This window comes from Crassostrea angulata, chromosome 7 (assembly GCF_025612915.1).
Source record: "Crassostrea angulata isolate pt1a10 chromosome 7, ASM2561291v2, whole genome shotgun sequence".
NCBI classification, from domain to species: domain Eukaryota; kingdom Metazoa; phylum Mollusca; class Bivalvia; order Ostreida; family Ostreidae; genus Magallana; species Magallana angulata.
This window is the reverse complement of record NC_069117.1, coordinates 41,478,629-41,496,378: the sequence shown is the minus strand read 5'-3', so window position 1 is coordinate 41,496,378 and position 17,750 is coordinate 41,478,629. Positions and strand designations below refer to the sequence as shown.

Below are 17,750 nucleotides of genomic sequence, written 5' to 3'. Positions count from 1 at the left end.
ATATTTTACTTTAAACATAGGCTTATTTGACCATTATATAAAAATAAAAAAATAATTCCAAAAGGTTGTTTATTAAATAATTAAGATGATCTTAATTCTATTATATGGTCTGATAATCTATATGGATTATTTTTCAATTGATGTGAATAACTTGATCGCTGATAACACCTGCATGACTTAAAGGCTTTGATGGAGTGTAGAAAAAAATCGAATTCCTGTAACAACCATGCAATCGAAGACTCATCTGACAGTTCGATTCCAGGAGTTTCTCCCTGCACCTGTTATTACATAATTATAACGAAATAAGGCAAACACATTTTGGCTTTTTGTTCACAGCATGAACAATTTCTGTATGTACATAACACCTGGCTGCACTTTACACTTTGAAAAAAAAAAGACGTGTATATATAATTGTGCAAGGTGTAAAAAACTGTTCATATCTTTAGCAGATTAAAGGGTATATGTTGCATCAGGGTCCTTCTTGATTTGAGAAATCCATAGAACTTCATATCGATTGAAACTCTCCAAGATTTTTCCTAGCAGATTCGTTCCATTGTTAGAAAATTAAAGCCTTTTGTAAAATACGCTCTTTAAATTTTGTTTTTAAAACTTGCTTTGTAGCAACCTCTAATGATACAGTATCCACTAATGATATGAATTCATATATTGGTCGAATTGCCAACACCTTCTCAGAAAATGTGATTCATGACTGATTAAAATGTAGTTAAGGTTTTCCGTTTCCAACGGAAGACCTTATAGTGATTGTAGTGTTTTTTTCTTTCTTTCTTATTATTTCCCCCCTTTTTTTGTCGGCAGAATTTCTAAGCATAGGCGTCGGAACCGGGGGGGCTAGGGGGGGCTTAGCCCCCCCCCCACTTTTTTTGCAAAGTTATACCTAAGCATTAGAAACATAGCATGATAGAGGGTTCAGCCCCCCCACTTTTTCTCGCAGGAAAGATTATTGTTCCTAAATTTACCTTGAAAGATTGAAAAGTTAGATTCAGAAGCATACTAGCCCCCCCCCCCCCCCCCCCCCCCCCCCCACGGATTAGGAATTTCATGATTTTGGCAATAACTTTTTTCTCAATATTTCTGAGGATTAGTCTAGCCCCCCCCCCCCCCACTTTCAATTTGCTTCCGACGCCTATGCTAAGAGATGGCTCGATAGATTTTTCTGAAATTTTCAGGACTGATTGAGAATGATAATATCTCTCGGTTTTTTCTCATGTTTTAAAAATTTATTTCTGGTCGTCCGTTTCCTGTCCTGCGACAAAAAACCTTGTTCCCTCGAGATCTCAGAATCGGCAAATACTTGAACATCAAAACTTTGTGGGATGATAGATCTAATATGTTTTACGGTGCTACCGTTCTGGCGAGCGCAGCAAGAATTATACACATACCTTGCATCATTGTCAACTTATAGTTTTATTTAGGTATCAACGAACGTCAAAAAATTTTTGAGAGAGTATATTGCTCTACAATAAGTATGCCAAAGGTACTAATTTTAATGGTTATGATACATACAGCGCAACCCACTTCCCAGAGAGAGAGAGAGAGAGAGAGAGAGAGAGAGAGAGAGAGAGAGAGAGAGAGAGAGAGCCTGGTACCTGTTTGTAGGTGTGTAATTTCCCACTTTTAAATTTAATGGTCTGACTATATCCCATATATACATAATTTTTTTAACTGTTTATTTTTTTATTTTATTCCTTTTTGATTTATTTCAAAATGTCCTATTGTTTATTTCCTCCCTACTCATTCATGCACAATCAGCTTAAAAATGGATCGATATGACAGTAAAGTATGGCTTTTGCTAATATATATACATAAAATCTCTATATTAAAAAAAATTAAAAACAAATCATACGTCAATGAGGCAGGTATCGCAGTCTGTACTGAAATAGCTAGTACACGCATTACAGATGTTTGATCCACCTCTAAATTTATCGCGGGAAATATAGCGCGAGTGCACTGTGATGTCATCCATGACTTTGTTCGTCTTTGTTTACGTTTCTCGACTCATTACGGAGGTATGGAAGCATGTAACAAATCTTTTGAGTCTCGCCAAAGCATATGCGGTACTCAAAACGTGTCTTCAAACTTTAAGTCACTGTAAATTACGAGTTAAAAGTCGGCCATTTTTGGCATAGCACCACGGGTGAAAACATTAGAGAGCATTATGGGACGTAGACAAAAAAATTTGTTTGATGAACTGTAGGTTTAGCTCGTTCTTTTTCCCGCGCACACTGGTTCTTAGAGCTCGCTTCGCTCGCCGGCACTGCGCGCCGGCGAGCTGCGCTCGCTATTAAAAGGTAAAGAAAAGATAAATCATAATTGTATCTACATAAAATAACGGCGTTGTGTTTATCAAAATATTTTAATACAATGTAAGTCTGTTTAACATTTTATTAATGCTCAGTGGTAGTTTGTTTAAGTGTATAAGACTAGGAAGGGGCCATTGGAATAAAAGTTTGATAACTTCGGGTTCCTTGCGGTGTTAAAAGTTTTCGAGACAAAGCCAAAGTTTTTTGGTTAGGGCAAGTCCACGGGTTGCATTTAACAATGATGACAGATGTGTGGTTCCTTCTGCGCTCGCCCCAACGGTCACACCGTAAAACATATTAGTTGTGGATGTGTTTAAACTATTTTGTTTTGTTTGTCGTAACTTCCGGTCGTCACCGGAAGCACTTCAAACATAATTATTTTTACTCGATAAATTTATTTTCAATAGAATAAATATATAAGTATAAATCTATACATAGGTTATCTTTGCAATGTTTTATCAACAACAAAAATTCTACTTCCGGTGAGATATCTCAATTATCTCAGGTAGCTTTTTTAAAAACACATTTAGTACCCACGAGATCTCAGAAACTATAAGTGATCAAAGCACGAAACTTTCATGGATGATAGACATTTGATTGAAGATGTGTTTAACAGGTTTCATTTTGTCTTCCGTCACTTTCGGTCCACACAGGAAGAGTTCAAATAAATCGAGCTGTTTATCAGTTTAACTTTTTTCCTTTGATATTTGTAGTAAGCACGATGAAAAATAATGTACAAAAGGCAAGTTAACAAGAAATATTTTATAAAATTTACATTGAGCACTTCTGTTTGTCCGTTTCCCGTCCCGAGACAAAAAACCTTATTTCCACGAGATCTCAAAAACGGTAACGACTTGAACAGCCAAACTTTGTTGGATGATAGACCTATGTATGCACATGTGTAAACACTATTTGTGTTATCCGGCGTAACTTCCAGTCGTCACAGGAAGTACACCCAATTTTGATTTTTAAAAAATATTTTGGTTATTAAGCATGGAAGTAAATTTTAGCTATAGAAATACAAAAGGTCATCTACACATAGTAAAAAAAACCCAAAACAGTTCTACTTCCTAAGAGACATCTCAAATATCTCAGGTAGCCTTCTTTTTAAAAAACAAAGTACCCACAAGATCTCAGAAACTGTGAGATATCAAGACACAAACCTTATATGGATAATGGACATTTGATTGAACATGTGTTTAACGGGTTTCATTTGGTCGTACGTCACTTCCGGTTCTCACTCGAAGTGTTCAAGCAATAGAATTTTTTTTAACTTGAGATTTTTTTAACATTTTACTCAATTTGATGAACAGTAACGTACCGTAGGTAAATGTACTACAATATCTACATTCAGTTTCTTAAATCACTTCTGTTTGTTCGTTTCCGGTCCCGAGACAAAAACCTTTTCTCAACGGGATATCATAACTAAAAAATCTTGAACATCCAAACTTTGAGGAAAGACAAAACAATGTATGATGATATGTTAACTATCTTCTGTATGATATGGCGTAACTTCCGGTCGTCCCAGAAAGTACTAAAAAATTGACATTTTGTCTTTTTGTTTTGTTTATTTTTTGGGAATTCCTTTACAGTATATCATATCAATTTTCTGTTTACAAGAGAAATGAACTTTTTGAACAGATTATTACACGAGGAACGGAAGACCTTTTTGTTGCTATAGCAACAAGAGTCTAGTTGTTGTTCTTTTTATAGTTTCTTTAGTAGTGTAAGTTGTAGTGCTAGATTTTGTTTTGCTTTTTTTTACCCATGTAAATTATTTCTTTTGTCCTGAAGAAGGGACTGGTTGTCCCGGAAATTTCACAATATCAATTGTTCGTTACGTTAAAGGGACTTGGACACGATTTTAGGTAAAAATTTTCTGTCTTCTTTTTTATATATAAAATGGTTTACTTTCGCATTTTGAATGATTGACCAAAATTTGAATGATTATGAATAATGTTTATGAATTATATTATTAAGAGAAGGAAGCACATTAAATTGAAACTTATACCAATAAAACACGTAAGCAATAACAAGGCTCGAGCTTTGTTTACAAAACAAAGAATTTAAAATTCTGTATCTTGCTTATAACTAAATATTTGACTTTCAATTTTTGAAAAGTACCACAAACACCCATATTAATCATCATAAACATTAAAAATGAAAAAATACAATTCAAAATTCCAAGCTCAGATCGTGTCAAAGTCCCTTTAACCATTTTGATTGCTTTTATATATATACCGTATATACTCGCCTATAAGTATTGTTCGCCTATAAGTCGGTTGTCTTTTTTCAAGTTTATTTACAAGATTTTTCCATTGACCCTCTTATAAGTCGGGTATCTTTTTCAGGATAATCAGTCTATAAATTCTCAATCAAATTTGCACATTTTATCAAGCAAGACTATATTCTAGATAAAATGTATTGGTGTTTGACCCCTCTGTTATCATTTCTAGATGCATTTTAAAAGTGTTGTGTTCAGTTAAGACATCTATCCTGGAATAATAACTTTCGATTTTGGACGCCATTTTTTTTTTATTAATACACTTGGTATTAGCTCTAAAACTATTTAAAATACTGTTGAAAATAAAATTATAGTGATTTTGATCCCCTGTTGACTGATTAAGATAGTATAGCCCCTTTTAAAACTGGTGTGTTAGCTTGTGTTGTTTTAGGTGACATGCCACCTACAGCCACCAATATAGCTATCATCACCTCAGGTGAAATTAATTATGAATAATTATAAAACGATCTTTATTTTTTTTAAACAGACCAGCATTTATTTCAGTGTTTAATTTTTAAGTATTCAACAGAAATTACTGTTCTGTAATCCTACTGTCTAGATCGCTTGTAGACGCCATGTTTTTTAATAGTTTTCTGTAAACAGAGTTATCTTTCTTGAAATTTGTAACTTTCGATTTTGGACGCCATTATTTTTTTTAACACTCATTACAACTTGATTATAGCTCAAAAACTAGTTTAAATGCTACTGGAAATAAAATGACAGGTATTTTATCCCATACTGACCGATTAGGGTTGGTAATTAGCCCCTTACACTCAGTGTTGGCTTGTATTGTCCTTAGTACAGTTATACCTACAGCTATTATCACCTCAGGCGTAAATAATTGCCTGCTTAAATAAAAGATCCTATCAAATAAACCCTGTTTATATTTTTAAGAAATACAGTTGAAACTTTCAATGCATTAATTAATGTGTTTATCTTTTTAGTAATTAAAATATAAACATGTCAAGTATAGGGATCACAAGTCGAAAGTTGGAAGCAAATTTGCACCCAAAAACGAAGTTTTACCCAGTGGAAAAAATTTTCTGATTGTATGTCATGCCTATAAGTCGGACCCCTACTTTTTGTTCAAATTTCTACTCCCAAAATACCGACTTATAAGCGGGAATATACGGTATATATATATATATATATATATATATATATATATATATATATATATATATATATATATATATATATATATATGTGTGTGTGTGTGTGTGTGTGTGTGTGTGTGTGTGTGTGTGTGTGTGTGTGTGTAACTTAGCAACCTGTTGTCAAACCTTGTGAAGATTTAAAATGAAACTAGTTAAGTTTATTTCGATGTTGTGATTTTCTTTCACATATATACATATATATATATATATATATATATATATATATATATATATATATATATATATATATATAAGCACAAACATTGCAATAAATCTCAAATTGACTTATACTTGCCCATAGTGAAGAACATAGATATACATTCAACACAGGGAAATTCACCACCACATTACCACCACATTAGAGCTCCACCTCTGCCTCGGCCAGGGCTTGAACTCACGACCTTTGGAACCCACTTTCCACTCTCGGTATCCGTGCTTTCCATTCGGTCATCTATGTAAAACAAAAATCTTTCTTTCGATGTCGAACGGAACATAGCGCGCTGGCTGCACAAAACAAGGAAGTTTGAGATACAGATGGAACACACAATACATTTTGTCTTTCGAATACTCTTTCATATTTCAAAGTTAGGTAAAGTTATAGTTTCAAAAACTATATAACAATGTGTAGACGTCTTAAAAATTGTGAAATTTCACGGACAAATCTTCTGTTAAATACTGCTAACTTTTTAAACGTCTATAACTAAATAATTTGAAAAATTTCATCATAAAATCAAAAATAGATAAAAACTTGAATATCAATAAGCTTAGCATGATTAGGTGGGTTTCACTTAAAAGATTCATTAATAAGATAAATAATAATTATATTCTGTATTATAAATCTATATTCATTAAATTTATATGTTGACCAATACAATGTATTGTTTTAAAGTTCAATATATATTTAATCTCTCACGGTAAATGAAAAGTCAGAAATATCCCCATGATATTATAGAATATATACTCGTATTATAGAAATAAAATTCTAGTAAAATGATGTTTTCACTTATAAGGAAAAAATATGGATTTATCTCCATCTAATTATATAATTTCGCCATCAAGTATGCAAAAATGTGCTCTATATATAATTGAATACAAAAAGTGTCAATTTATGATGCTTTTATCTTATCTAGTTCTTTACTCAAGCTATCATACTGTTCAAGTTAATCACGCAGGGAATCCCCCTGTGCGAGGCCAGACATTACACATAACCCAAGATAGACCCGAATAAGGGTAAATAAAGGGAAATGATGTGTTGTTTTTATCATACTTTGGATGCACGAATCAAATATCATACGTATCTATACGTATCCTTCATACAAAGCATAAAAGATTCATACCTCAGCATATTACAAACCTATAACGAGAATACATTGACATTCATGGAATATACTACAATGTACTTGTAATTAAGAACTGTAAATTCAGTTGCAAAATACGTGTATATAATGTATTTCATTAACAATTCTTGACATAAATTTGGCATTATCATTAATGTATAAATAAAAAATAATATTTTCTACAAATTGGTATTGTAATGAAAATGCTGTATCCATGACGATTTGAAATTGGTGAACATATTTTAAGTAAGGTTTTATTCCTGAATGTTTGAAATTGATTATTTTGCTTTAAGTTGGCAAAAATTTTAATCATTCTAAACAATAAGCGTACGGTAACAACTATTTAATTTACTTAACAAAATATTCCATTCCAAAAATAACTTAGTAGTTTCAAATATCATCAATTTTATTACATAATTAAAAAAGATATAAAAATAGGTCAAAACTGACTTTTAATTCGTTCTCTCTCTCAATGAAAGAAAGTTTGTCGTTTAAAATGAATGGTATATTGCAAAACATATCAAAATATATAAATAAACATCACAAAAACGATGACATTCAATGTAAAACACCATTGTGTAATTCGTGATTATTACCATTACCAACGATTGTCTCTTTTGAACCGCTGTTGTGTGAATCTCCCCCGTTGATGTTTGTTATTTGTTTGGGTTCGGGTTCGGGTTCTGACCCAATTGAGGCTTCAGTTATATCAACACTATACACAGATGCTCTATTTGCCGATCTTGAACTTCCGTTGTTATAACTGTAAAAAAAAGCATTGCATTAAGCTTGGCAATTTTTTGTTTGGAAACAAAGACACTACTCTTGTTATTGAATTTATTAATAACTAAAAAATAGTATTTTGTATGCTAAAAAAATTAAAAGTTAAAAAATCTCTCGATTCATATAAGTTAAGTCACGAAAATTTACCATTGATAATGTATAATAAAAAAGATTTACCTTGAATTGCTTGAACTAAGTCTGAAAACTTCCAGGAGCTTTTTCTTAAACCTTTTATTGGACAAAGTATACAGGATAAAGTTCATAGCATAATTAGTAAACTGGAATAAATATAGAATTGTCCAACTTATTTCTTTCACTGCCGCTGTATAATTGCCTTTTGATTTCTTGTACGTGTCCACTATATAATAAATGGATATCAAAAGAGTTGTAAACAGGAAATAGATACTGGTGACCAAAAGCATTGTAGTTAGTCTTTTATCAAATCTGTTCATACGGTTCATTGTCATCGTATTCGGAACACTGTGTCGACGAAACTCACGAGATTGGCGAAGAACATTAACCATGACAGCGTTCATGGAAATCATGAGTAAAAATGGAAGAATGGAAACGAACGTCATATCAACCCATATAAAAACATATTCGTCGTAGTAAAGGTAATCTGCGTTTAATGAGGTACACTTCGTTTCATTTTTATCAAATTTTATTCCATTGGTAATTAACAAATGCATGTCTATTCCACCTAATATCACCATGACGATGACGATTACACGAACACATCTTGGAATGGTCACAAACCTCATGTACTTCAGTGGAAACTTGATTTTCAGGAATCTCTCGAACACAACACACACCAGAATCCACGAGGAACACTGCATGGACCAGTAAATGACAAAGAGGCTAATTCTACAACCTGCTTCACCTACTAAGCGCAGGTTGTAGTCGAACGTGTACAAAACCCAGTACTGGCTTAAGCCCACACACAGGACCACCATGTCAAATATTGCAAGAACGAACAAAAATATATACGGCGGTCTCCTTTGAAAATTCATTTTTTTCAATCCCACCACAATGATCATATTTCCTGTCATTCCTACGATAAAAATGATTGGCGATATGGCTTTCCACAGGTAAGCGGCTATTTCATCTATATCTTCATATGAATTCATTGTCGTCGATGGTTGATACACAACATGACCTTGTGTCGTGAAGTTGGTAAGGTTCATAGAATTTGTCACTGTATCCATCGTCCAGATTTTCCCCTTAAATGAAGCGTCTTACCTGTAGTATGTTTAAAGTTTCACACAGAAGAAACACATGATTACAGCACTCCTCGATTCAACTACAAATAACTATTTGAATCATATAAAGGGCCTTTACCCCTATCTGTCAACGTTAACATACCACGTGTATCTCGGGAAGTATAAATAATTTATTATGCAATTGTTATACGGTTAGAGCAGGAAAATACAAATTCAAAAAAGTGTTCTATTTTTGGATCAATAAAAAATGATCAGCATCGATAACTTTGCAAAACTATTTACCTAATTATAACATATATATAATCAACTTTAAAAAACTATTTACTTTTCCCAATAAAAATCGAAAAAGAAACAAAACGAATTTAAAAACCCAAACAGATGATCAGATATCAAATAAGCATCTGACCTAGCGCAATCTTTACTATTCTCTTTAACTACTCTCAAATGTTTGAACACGCGCTCTTATTTTTTAAAATAATGTTTAAAATATCGCAATAATGAGTGTTGGGTTCAATAGGAAAAAAGAATAAATAGATCAATACTGGTTTCTTTGAAACCGTACGCTCTATATACTTGTAACATTGTGTAAGTGTGCTCTCTCTCGAGTGGAAAAAAGAAAAGGAAATATATGCATTGCAAACAAGCTTCTGGAGATATTTTTGATTATAGTTCAGGTAAAAAAGGAAGAACCGTAATGAAATATTTGTATCGTTGGATTTTATTAAACATAAATGTTGTTTTGCTGATTGCATTATATCCGTATCATGATCCAAATCTTTATTATATTTGTTTTCTCTCGACATTAATTACATTTGCAATATTCAGCTGAATGGGTTCGCCATAATCAATGATAAAGTCTTTTTATAAAAAACGTTTAATTGGAAATTTCCAATCATCAGCTAAAACATGATTCAAAGTCATTTTAAAATATTCATGTACCCAGTTTCTTACCTTACCATGAATACTCGCACATAAGCCATAAAATTGCCAAGTACATTTTTCTGATTCTTAGAAATGGAAATAAAAATGTTCAAGAACAGAACTGCAAATCATTTTCAAGTTGTTCTGAGAAATGTGCATTTACTGGTATTGAAAGCAAGAAAACATGTGAAAGGCTAGAAAACGTGCGAGTTCTAGTTATACGTAACTGAAGACGGACACTTGTGAGCAAACCGTGGTTTAAATCCATTTCAATGCATTATTTGTCGTCTGCCAGGTTTGGGTGTATGTGGCTTGATGCAATGCGTTTAAAACCGAGTGATAATATTCTTATTTTATTTTTTTTAAATAAAGCATGATTAACTGCCTTGCAATTCAAAGCCACCGACAAAATTGAAAACCAAGTTTGATGTATAAGCGGAAACAATTTTTGACAACCGCAATCTAAGGATAGGAAAATAAATTGTTTAGTGAACTATTCAGGATTATTATATAATACCAGTTCTATATTTTTTAATGTAAAAAAATTAAAATATATTACATGTATAATCATGCCTAGACATTCAATTTACATAGTATCTGAGTAGAGTAGTTTAACCCCTTAAAAATGAGCTTCATTTTCAAAACTACCGGTCACAAATATATATCAAATGCATTTGTATTTAAATTTAAATTAAATTAAATCCAATTTACTTCCATCTTTATTAAGAAATCATTTGAGACTCTTCAACTTTATCAAAGCAAAACCATCTGTTGTATAGAGAATGCACGTACAACGCTGACAATAGTATCTAAGATAGCGATTACTAGAAATGGACATAAACTGATTCATTGTTTTATGAATTATTTTGACTAACAGTCCCAGGTATAATACCTGATCTTGTAAAATTTTATATCTCTTTTTAACCAGACAGCAAAGTTATGAGTTGTGGTGGTTTTTCCCCAAAAGGAACCTCTTTTATATATAAATTACATAATATTTAAAAGAAGTTGATCGTTATCAAATGAAAATTGAAGTATGAGTCGAAAAACTTCTTAAAGTAGGCCATATGAAGTCTGCATGTTGAAGGACCTTCTGTCAAGGATTGCATAGCATCAGAAGAAGTCTGATAATAACAATCCTATGTTTTGTAGAAATATTTTATTATTGATTATGTGTTTTTATCTTCACTCTGTGGGGTTGTGACCTTCATTAGCCTTTCCGGATATCAAGTTTGATTTCACACTGACGAATCATTTTAATTAAAACCATTAAGAAGACAATAAAATGAAATTAAACTAACATAAAAGTAACATAGTTTAGGTTTTGAATTCAGGAACAAAACCTAAATGCTGCAATCAAAATTTCCAGCTACATGTACTACTTATTTACTTTGAATTCACATAGTTGAAAATTAAAATTCCACCTGTTTCGTTCAGCATACTATAATAAATGTTCTTAGTTGTTTTGTAAAAAGAATATTGTATATGTAATAGAATAATATAATAATAATGTTCAACATCAAGGATAATTAATAATTGGGGGGAGGGGGGCGAAATGAAATGATGATTAAATCTCAAGATAATAACACAAACAATAGATTAACAAATTTGAAACAGAGATAATATCAAAGCAATAAATAGTCAAATAAAAGAGTTCACATGTAATGACATTCTTAATGACATTCTTATAATTTTATATTTTACCTTTTTTGATTCAAGATGTTTGAACTTTAAAGAAAAACAGAATGAAAATATGAAAAACGAAAATTGTTCTGACCCCCACTTCTTAGCATATTGTCTTGTCTTATCTACAGAAAACTACAAAATAATTAATAATAAAACAGTTGAGTGGTAGTTTGGGCAAATACATCACTGATTCACACACTTTGTATTAATTACTACTATTTGAACACGTTGCTTGATCATGTTATTTTAAGCAAACTCGTCTGGGTCATCCAGGATCTACAAACCTTCATTTCAAATGGTAATGTTCAAATATAATAATAATGATTGATATTCCTTTAATCAATCACATGCATCCCACGGGCATGCTGTCATAACTCGTTAAAACCCAGAAGAAGTTTCTTTCGTAAGTTTTTTTTTAAATTTAAATCAACTATTACCTATAATCTTACATTGAATTTGAATTCTGCTTCCATCATTTATAGTTTCAAAACAGATGTAGACTTAATACGTAAATAATAGTAAAAATAGTTTTACTTATGTGGTTAGTCGATAATATCTAGGGGAGACATGGGTTTGATAAAGATTAGCACAAATGTTCACATACATTTTCATAACCTGTTATCTTCCCTCATCATTTGAATGATTTCCCAGTAATCTATCTCATTTTTATGGAAAAGTCAATATAAAATTAAAAATGATATATTTGATCTTATATCCGTGATATAACTATTGTATGTAACTATTCTTATAAATGTATTAATGTATGTTACCTTTGTTAAAGGGACTTAGACACGATTTAAGACAAAATTTTGTTCTTTATGTTTTTTATGTATATAATGTTTTACTTGTGCAATTTGAATGATTGACCAAAATTTGAATGTTAGAAGTCAAGTAACAATCGAGATATAGCGAATGTATTTTGATGTAAACAAATCTTGAGTGTTATATTTGTTTACAAATAAATAAAAGTGAGAAATTAACATTTCTTTGTCAAAATGACTCGTGACAAGAAACGTAAGTTAATTTAATGTGGTTATAAAGACTATTATCAACAAAAAGCAAAAGTTGATTGAACTTATACCAATACATGTACAAGTTTTTGAGCCCCGAATCTTGCTTGTTACTCGATATTTGACTTTTCAATTTTGATAAAACATTAAAATTACTCATATTAACTATTATACACATTTTAACAATTAAAAAATAAAATTTAAAAATGTTGAGCTCAAGTCGCGTCTAGGTCCCATGAGAATTATAAAGACATACTATGGAATCAATTTTGTTTGTGGAGGTCAATGTTTGCGGGAAGGCAAAAGTTTCCTGATTCGCGAGGGCGTTATTCCGTGGGCAAGGGTTACCCGCGAAAGCCATGAATATTGATCCTCCGCAGACAATTTTGTTATGATCCCACAGAAATCAATGATAGCAAGTCACTAGTATGTCTCTTTCATAATTGTTTTTAAAAGAAAAGTAACAAGATTTTAACTCAACTTAAAATAATCAAAGTACAAAATAAACAAGAAATAATTGTAACATGGTAAGTTCTGTTAAACTAAGGTGACAGTAGATGAATTCTTTGTTTCATATAATCTTGCAGGTAAGTTTTCGACAAATTTTACTTAAATAAAGTCGAAAAATTTACCACAAGTTTTTTTCTCTAAATAATATCAACTAAATATCTCAATAATTTAATGAACAGTTTGAAACCATGGGTATTTCAACTGCCCTTATGATAATTTCATTGGTTTGTTTTCATAATTCTATTCTGAGCATAGAAAAAAATTGTTACATATTGTATATGATGTTTTTCAAAACCCAAAAATAGTTAAATAGTTAATTTTGTCATTTACTACTCATGATTCATCTTTAAATTTGGATTTTTACACTTATGCATATATTGTTGTTCAGCCCTGTAAGATGTGTGACATAGGAAAAAGTCTTTTTGAAATGTTTCTATTTAGAAGCATAATAAGTCATTTACATATACATGTATCTGCATCGCGTAGAATTCATTGTGACGTCATTTATTGAATATATAAATTCAAAATATTTAGACGTATATGTTCTAACGAATTAAATACTGTTTGCTCTCTGTGGATAAGTGATATAATTATGTATTCAACATTAACAATTTATACAGTAATGTGACAAAAGTAACATTGACAAAAAATATTCAAGATAAAAAAAATGTTAAATACATTCAAAATAATAAACTTTTAATAAAAATTGAGCTGAGTTATGCCTAATCTCATTCACTGATCAACAGTAAAATTTTGATTTTTTTCTAAAAGAATAAAGTCTTTTATCTTTCATCAATTACATAATATTTTAAAGGCGTTGATCTCTATTTAATCTGATTTAGACGAGATATTCTTAACGTGGGCTGTATAAAGTCCGTTGATAATTTTTAAAATGATTCAACAAATGGATATCTTATTTGAAATAAAGAACGGGAAAAAAATCGTTTTAGAGAGTTTAAATGATTTACTAGTATTTTTTATTCTCCATTATAATATGCATAGGCATGATTTGACTACAGGAGCAATGGATATTGATATATTTTTTTATCAATTATTCAAAAATATAAAAAATGAAACATTAAATGGCACAAATGTAATTCAGAGATGGTGAAAGGTATCACAGAGCACATCTCTATCGCTTGAGAAAATGAATTCAATTGAGGCCTACCTAATGTTATATGCAAGTGTTTACTTCTTACGTCATACAAAAAGAAATCTGAATAAATTTTGCCTTTTGTTGATCATGAATTGGACCCGGAAGAAATTAAATTGTAAAAAAGTGTATTATTGATTCTTCCACAACATAACACCACCTAGTTATTTTTAACTAGGTTAATACGACTTAGCAACTGTAAGTAACTGTTGCTCAATTACACCAAATGACAGTATTAGATTATATTTCTTCACTTTTGGCGTAAATATTTTTTAAATAGAAAATCTACAAATCCTTTTTTTTTTAAATTGTTATCAATTTGAATTCAACTAATTTTCATATTTTTCAGGTTTAGATATCTATTATTACTCATTTAGTAATAAAAATTAAAAAAAAACACCTGTATAAATGTCTGTTCTTTATGATATCTGATATCCTGGAACGGCAATGAAAAAAATAATTAAATACATAGTACATACATGTATATAAAAGTAAAATGACCTTCTATACATTTTAATACATGTATATAGCTATATGCATTACCCTTTTTCATAGTGAACACAAGCATGAACTATACATTCTAGTGTATATATATATTTAAATGAATGATTACTGAAAAAAATATCTTACATTATACGAAGCATGTTGACTTGAACTACGAAAAAAAACCTTTTTTATGAAAAATCATTAATAAACCAACTCATAATAATTACAATTTTATTAGAATAATAACAAATACAATACTACAACACATTTTAAACAACAGTGCCTTTGACAAAAGCAATAAATAGTTGACTAGAATTATAGGGCATACATAAAATAACAAATGTTATTTTTGGTGATCTGGGGGAAATGATAGCTTGTTCACTATGAAACATGAAATTTTTGAATTTTAACGCATTATTTTATGCAATTCGCATTTCACAGGGGATATAATTTTGAAAGACAAGACATACATGACAACAAATTAAACGAAATCATATATGATTTGACTGTAAACTGTCTGTCAAGCATATATTTATCAAAATACAACAATTCTGCACTAGAACGCCTTTCGTCTCTTGGGTAGAGGTTAAAAGAGTTTTACTTGGGAAACATTCACTGGTATACCAAACAAGAAAATAATATGAACATGCCCAACGCAGACATCTTCTGGTATTCATTCGCCCGATGACATCTCTTCTGAGACTCTGCTAGTTTCGGTACCGAAAGAAGTTTCTGTTCCAAGAGATGTTTCCGTCGTTTGAACGCTGTATACAGATTCATTCTTCGAAGACTTCCTGCAAAGTGCAAAGAACAGACATGATTGTAAAATACATAAATGAATAATAATATACTAAACACAGTCTTATGTTTCTGATCATTAAAGTAATACCTCAGACTCAATCGCTGAATAAGAGATATGTGACAATTTAGGAAATATAATTCGAAAACTACATGTAAGTCAAAGATTGCTGCAGACATAAAAATTGAAAGTACCTTTTCTTTACTGCTGATTTACATTTGATCATCTCGATGAACTTGGCTCGGAATCTTTTATTTGTCAAATTATACAGGAAAAAGTTGAATGTATAATTAGAAAATTGAACTAGGTATGAAACTGTCCAAACAACATCCATTTTTGCGGAATCACGATTGTCAAGGTCTGTTTGATAAGAATCAACGATGAAATAAACACTTATAGGCAAAGTGGCCAAGAGAAAGTACAGGCTTGTATAGACTAGCATTCTTGTTAGTTTGACATCAAATTTCTTCAGTTTTTTGTTTGTACTTTTGTTTCTAACGGTGGACTTTCGGAATTCCCTAGACCTTCGTATGACACGAATAATGAACATATTCATCCCAATCATGAGTAGAAATGGTATTGCAGAAAGAACACAAAAGTCGACGTAAGTAAATATAAATTCTTCAAAATTGAAGTACCCCACTGTCAGAGAAGTACAATCTATTTCGGAATCCTCTGAAATTAAACCATTTGTCCAGAAATAATGCAGGTCCACCCCTGAAAGGAACACCGTCAGAAAAAGCACCAACATTATGCATCTTGGCATTGTTACTAATCGTGGGTACCTCAGAGGAAAATTTGTCTTAATACAACGTTCTAGCACAACACAAACTAGAATCCAAGAGGAAACCTGCATGGACCAATAAATGCAGAAAAGATTAACTTTGCAACCAAAGTTTGATAAAGTGCGTACGTCGACTAAAAACGTCTCTCTGATCCAGTACCGACTGAGACCGACACAAAGTACCATGATATCACTCAGTGCTAAGACGAACAGAAAGAAATACGGAGGCTTCTTGTGGAATTTTATTTTCTTCAAGACGCCAATTGTCAATAAATTGCCAGTCACTCCAACAACAAAAAGAATCGGGGATAACACAATCCACAGATATTTGGAGACATCCGTCATCAAATCTACGTATGGATCGGAGTCCATTTGACTGCTTTCCAACTCTGTCAAATTTGTTGATGAATTTGAAACCGGGGGCCATGTTGTAGAGATGTTGGTTTCAGTCATATTTTCAAAAAAGGATATATTATCGGCGTTTATACCTCCATCGGCCATCTTGTTTTTAAGAAGATTATACTATCTACATCAAAAAGTAGTCACTGCGAGTAAAGAACATGTCCCACCAGGAAGGGACGACATGTAAACACTCATGGCAATGACAGCTAGATATCTTATCGAATATCATAAAGTTTAAATGCAAGCGTCTCACATGATTGGCAGTTGCATTATCTATCAACACTCCCCATTTTTACCTCTGACCTGTGCGAAAGATAATTGGGAATGCTCTTAATGTTTAAACAAATCTCTCGCATAAAAAACCTTAGAGAAAAGTCCGTATATCAAACACCAAATGCTTTAAAAAGGAGCACGTGTTTTTTTGAAAAGTTATCCGTAATCTCTCATTGGCTTCTTTATGTTCTGTATTTACTTTGAAAAGGGTCGACCTTGATTTCGATAAGGAGTGTTGCACTTCGCATTAAAAAAAGGCTTCGATTCTGCGCATAATTTTACACTATTTAGAATTGCATAAAAATCAAATTAAATTCGTATTAACAAAATTGAGCAATTAATAGCAGGACATAAGAAATACTCTGATGCTGCTTTTAACTTGATTTAAAAAAATATATCAGTAATATGCATGGGATCATGCATTGCCATATTTTTAAAAATCTTGTTCTGTCAAGATTGTGGTGACTGACAGGATAAATATATCATAAAGATTAGGTTGCTCGTACATTCGTGATTAGCAAGAAAAGCGTGTAAGTTTATAATCTCCCATTATCATTCGTATGATTTCCTTTTAGTTTTTATCAGAGTGGGCCATTCATGATCATGTTTTAAACAATTTTTGTA

At 31.5% G+C, this 17,750-nt stretch overlaps 2 protein-coding genes across 4 annotated transcripts; both read right to left on the bottom strand.

Moving 5' to 3' along the window:
* Window positions 1-6,109: 6,109 nt before the first annotated feature.
* Window positions 6,110-10,245, bottom strand: LOC128191302 (olfactory receptor 13G1-like). Of its 3 annotated transcripts, none has more exons than XM_052863384.1 (3): window positions 8,060-10,026; window positions 7,696-7,862; window positions 6,110-6,213 (listed from the first exon to the last, which is right to left on the bottom strand). In XM_052863384.1, the coding sequence occupies exons 1-3, from the start codon at window positions 9,085-9,087 to the stop codon at window positions 6,110-6,112; spliced, it is 1,299 nt and encodes a 432-aa protein (XP_052719344.1). In that variant the 5' UTR covers window positions 9,088-10,026. The 3 variants fall into 3 exon arrangements, with proteins under 3 accessions (XP_052719344.1, XP_052719342.1, XP_052719343.1); XM_052863382.1 differs by lacking the exon at window positions 6,110-6,213 and adding an exon at window positions 10,054-10,245 and having other exon boundaries at window positions 7,412-7,862; window positions 8,060-9,121; XM_052863383.1 differs by lacking the exon at window positions 6,110-6,213 and adding an exon at window positions 10,059-10,245 and having other exon boundaries at window positions 7,412-7,862; window positions 8,060-9,121.
* A 4,837-nt stretch (window positions 10,246-15,082) lies between these two features.
* On the bottom strand, window positions 15,083-17,148 carry LOC128155422 (psychosine receptor-like). The gene is made up of 2 exons (XM_052817120.1): window positions 15,862-17,148; window positions 15,083-15,662 (listed from the first exon to the last, which is right to left on the bottom strand). Exons 1-2 carry the CDS (start codon window positions 16,950-16,952, stop codon window positions 15,542-15,544), a joined length of 1,212 nt encoding a protein of 403 aa, XP_052673080.1. The 5' UTR covers window positions 16,953-17,148; the 3' UTR covers window positions 15,083-15,541.
* Window positions 17,149-17,750: the final 602 nt, after the last annotated feature.

What these genes read in the sequence shown, in the direction of transcription:
- LOC128191302 (XM_052863384.1), bottom strand. Translation starts at nt 9,087, where the DNA reads ATGGATACAGTGACAAATTCTATGAACCTTACCAACTTCACGACACAA. An exon ending in CTTAGTTCAAGCAATTCAAG is followed by an intron (nt 7,863 to 8,059) that starts GTAAATCTTTTT and finishes TTTTTTTTACAG; the next exon opens with TTATAACAACGGAAGTTCAA. An exon ending in AGAGACAATCGTTGGTAATG is followed by an intron (nt 6,214 to 7,695) that starts GTAATAATCACG and finishes TGTTTTACATAG; the next exon opens with ATGACCGAATGGAAAGCACG.
- LOC128155422 (XM_052817120.1), bottom strand. Translation starts at nt 16,952, where the DNA reads ATGGCCGATGGAGGTATAAACGCCGATAATATATCCTTTTTTGAAAAT. An exon ending in AAATCAGCAGTAAAGAAAAG is followed by an intron (nt 15,663 to 15,861) that starts GTACTTTCAATT and finishes TGCACTTTGCAG; the next exon opens with GAAGTCTTCGAAGAATGAAT.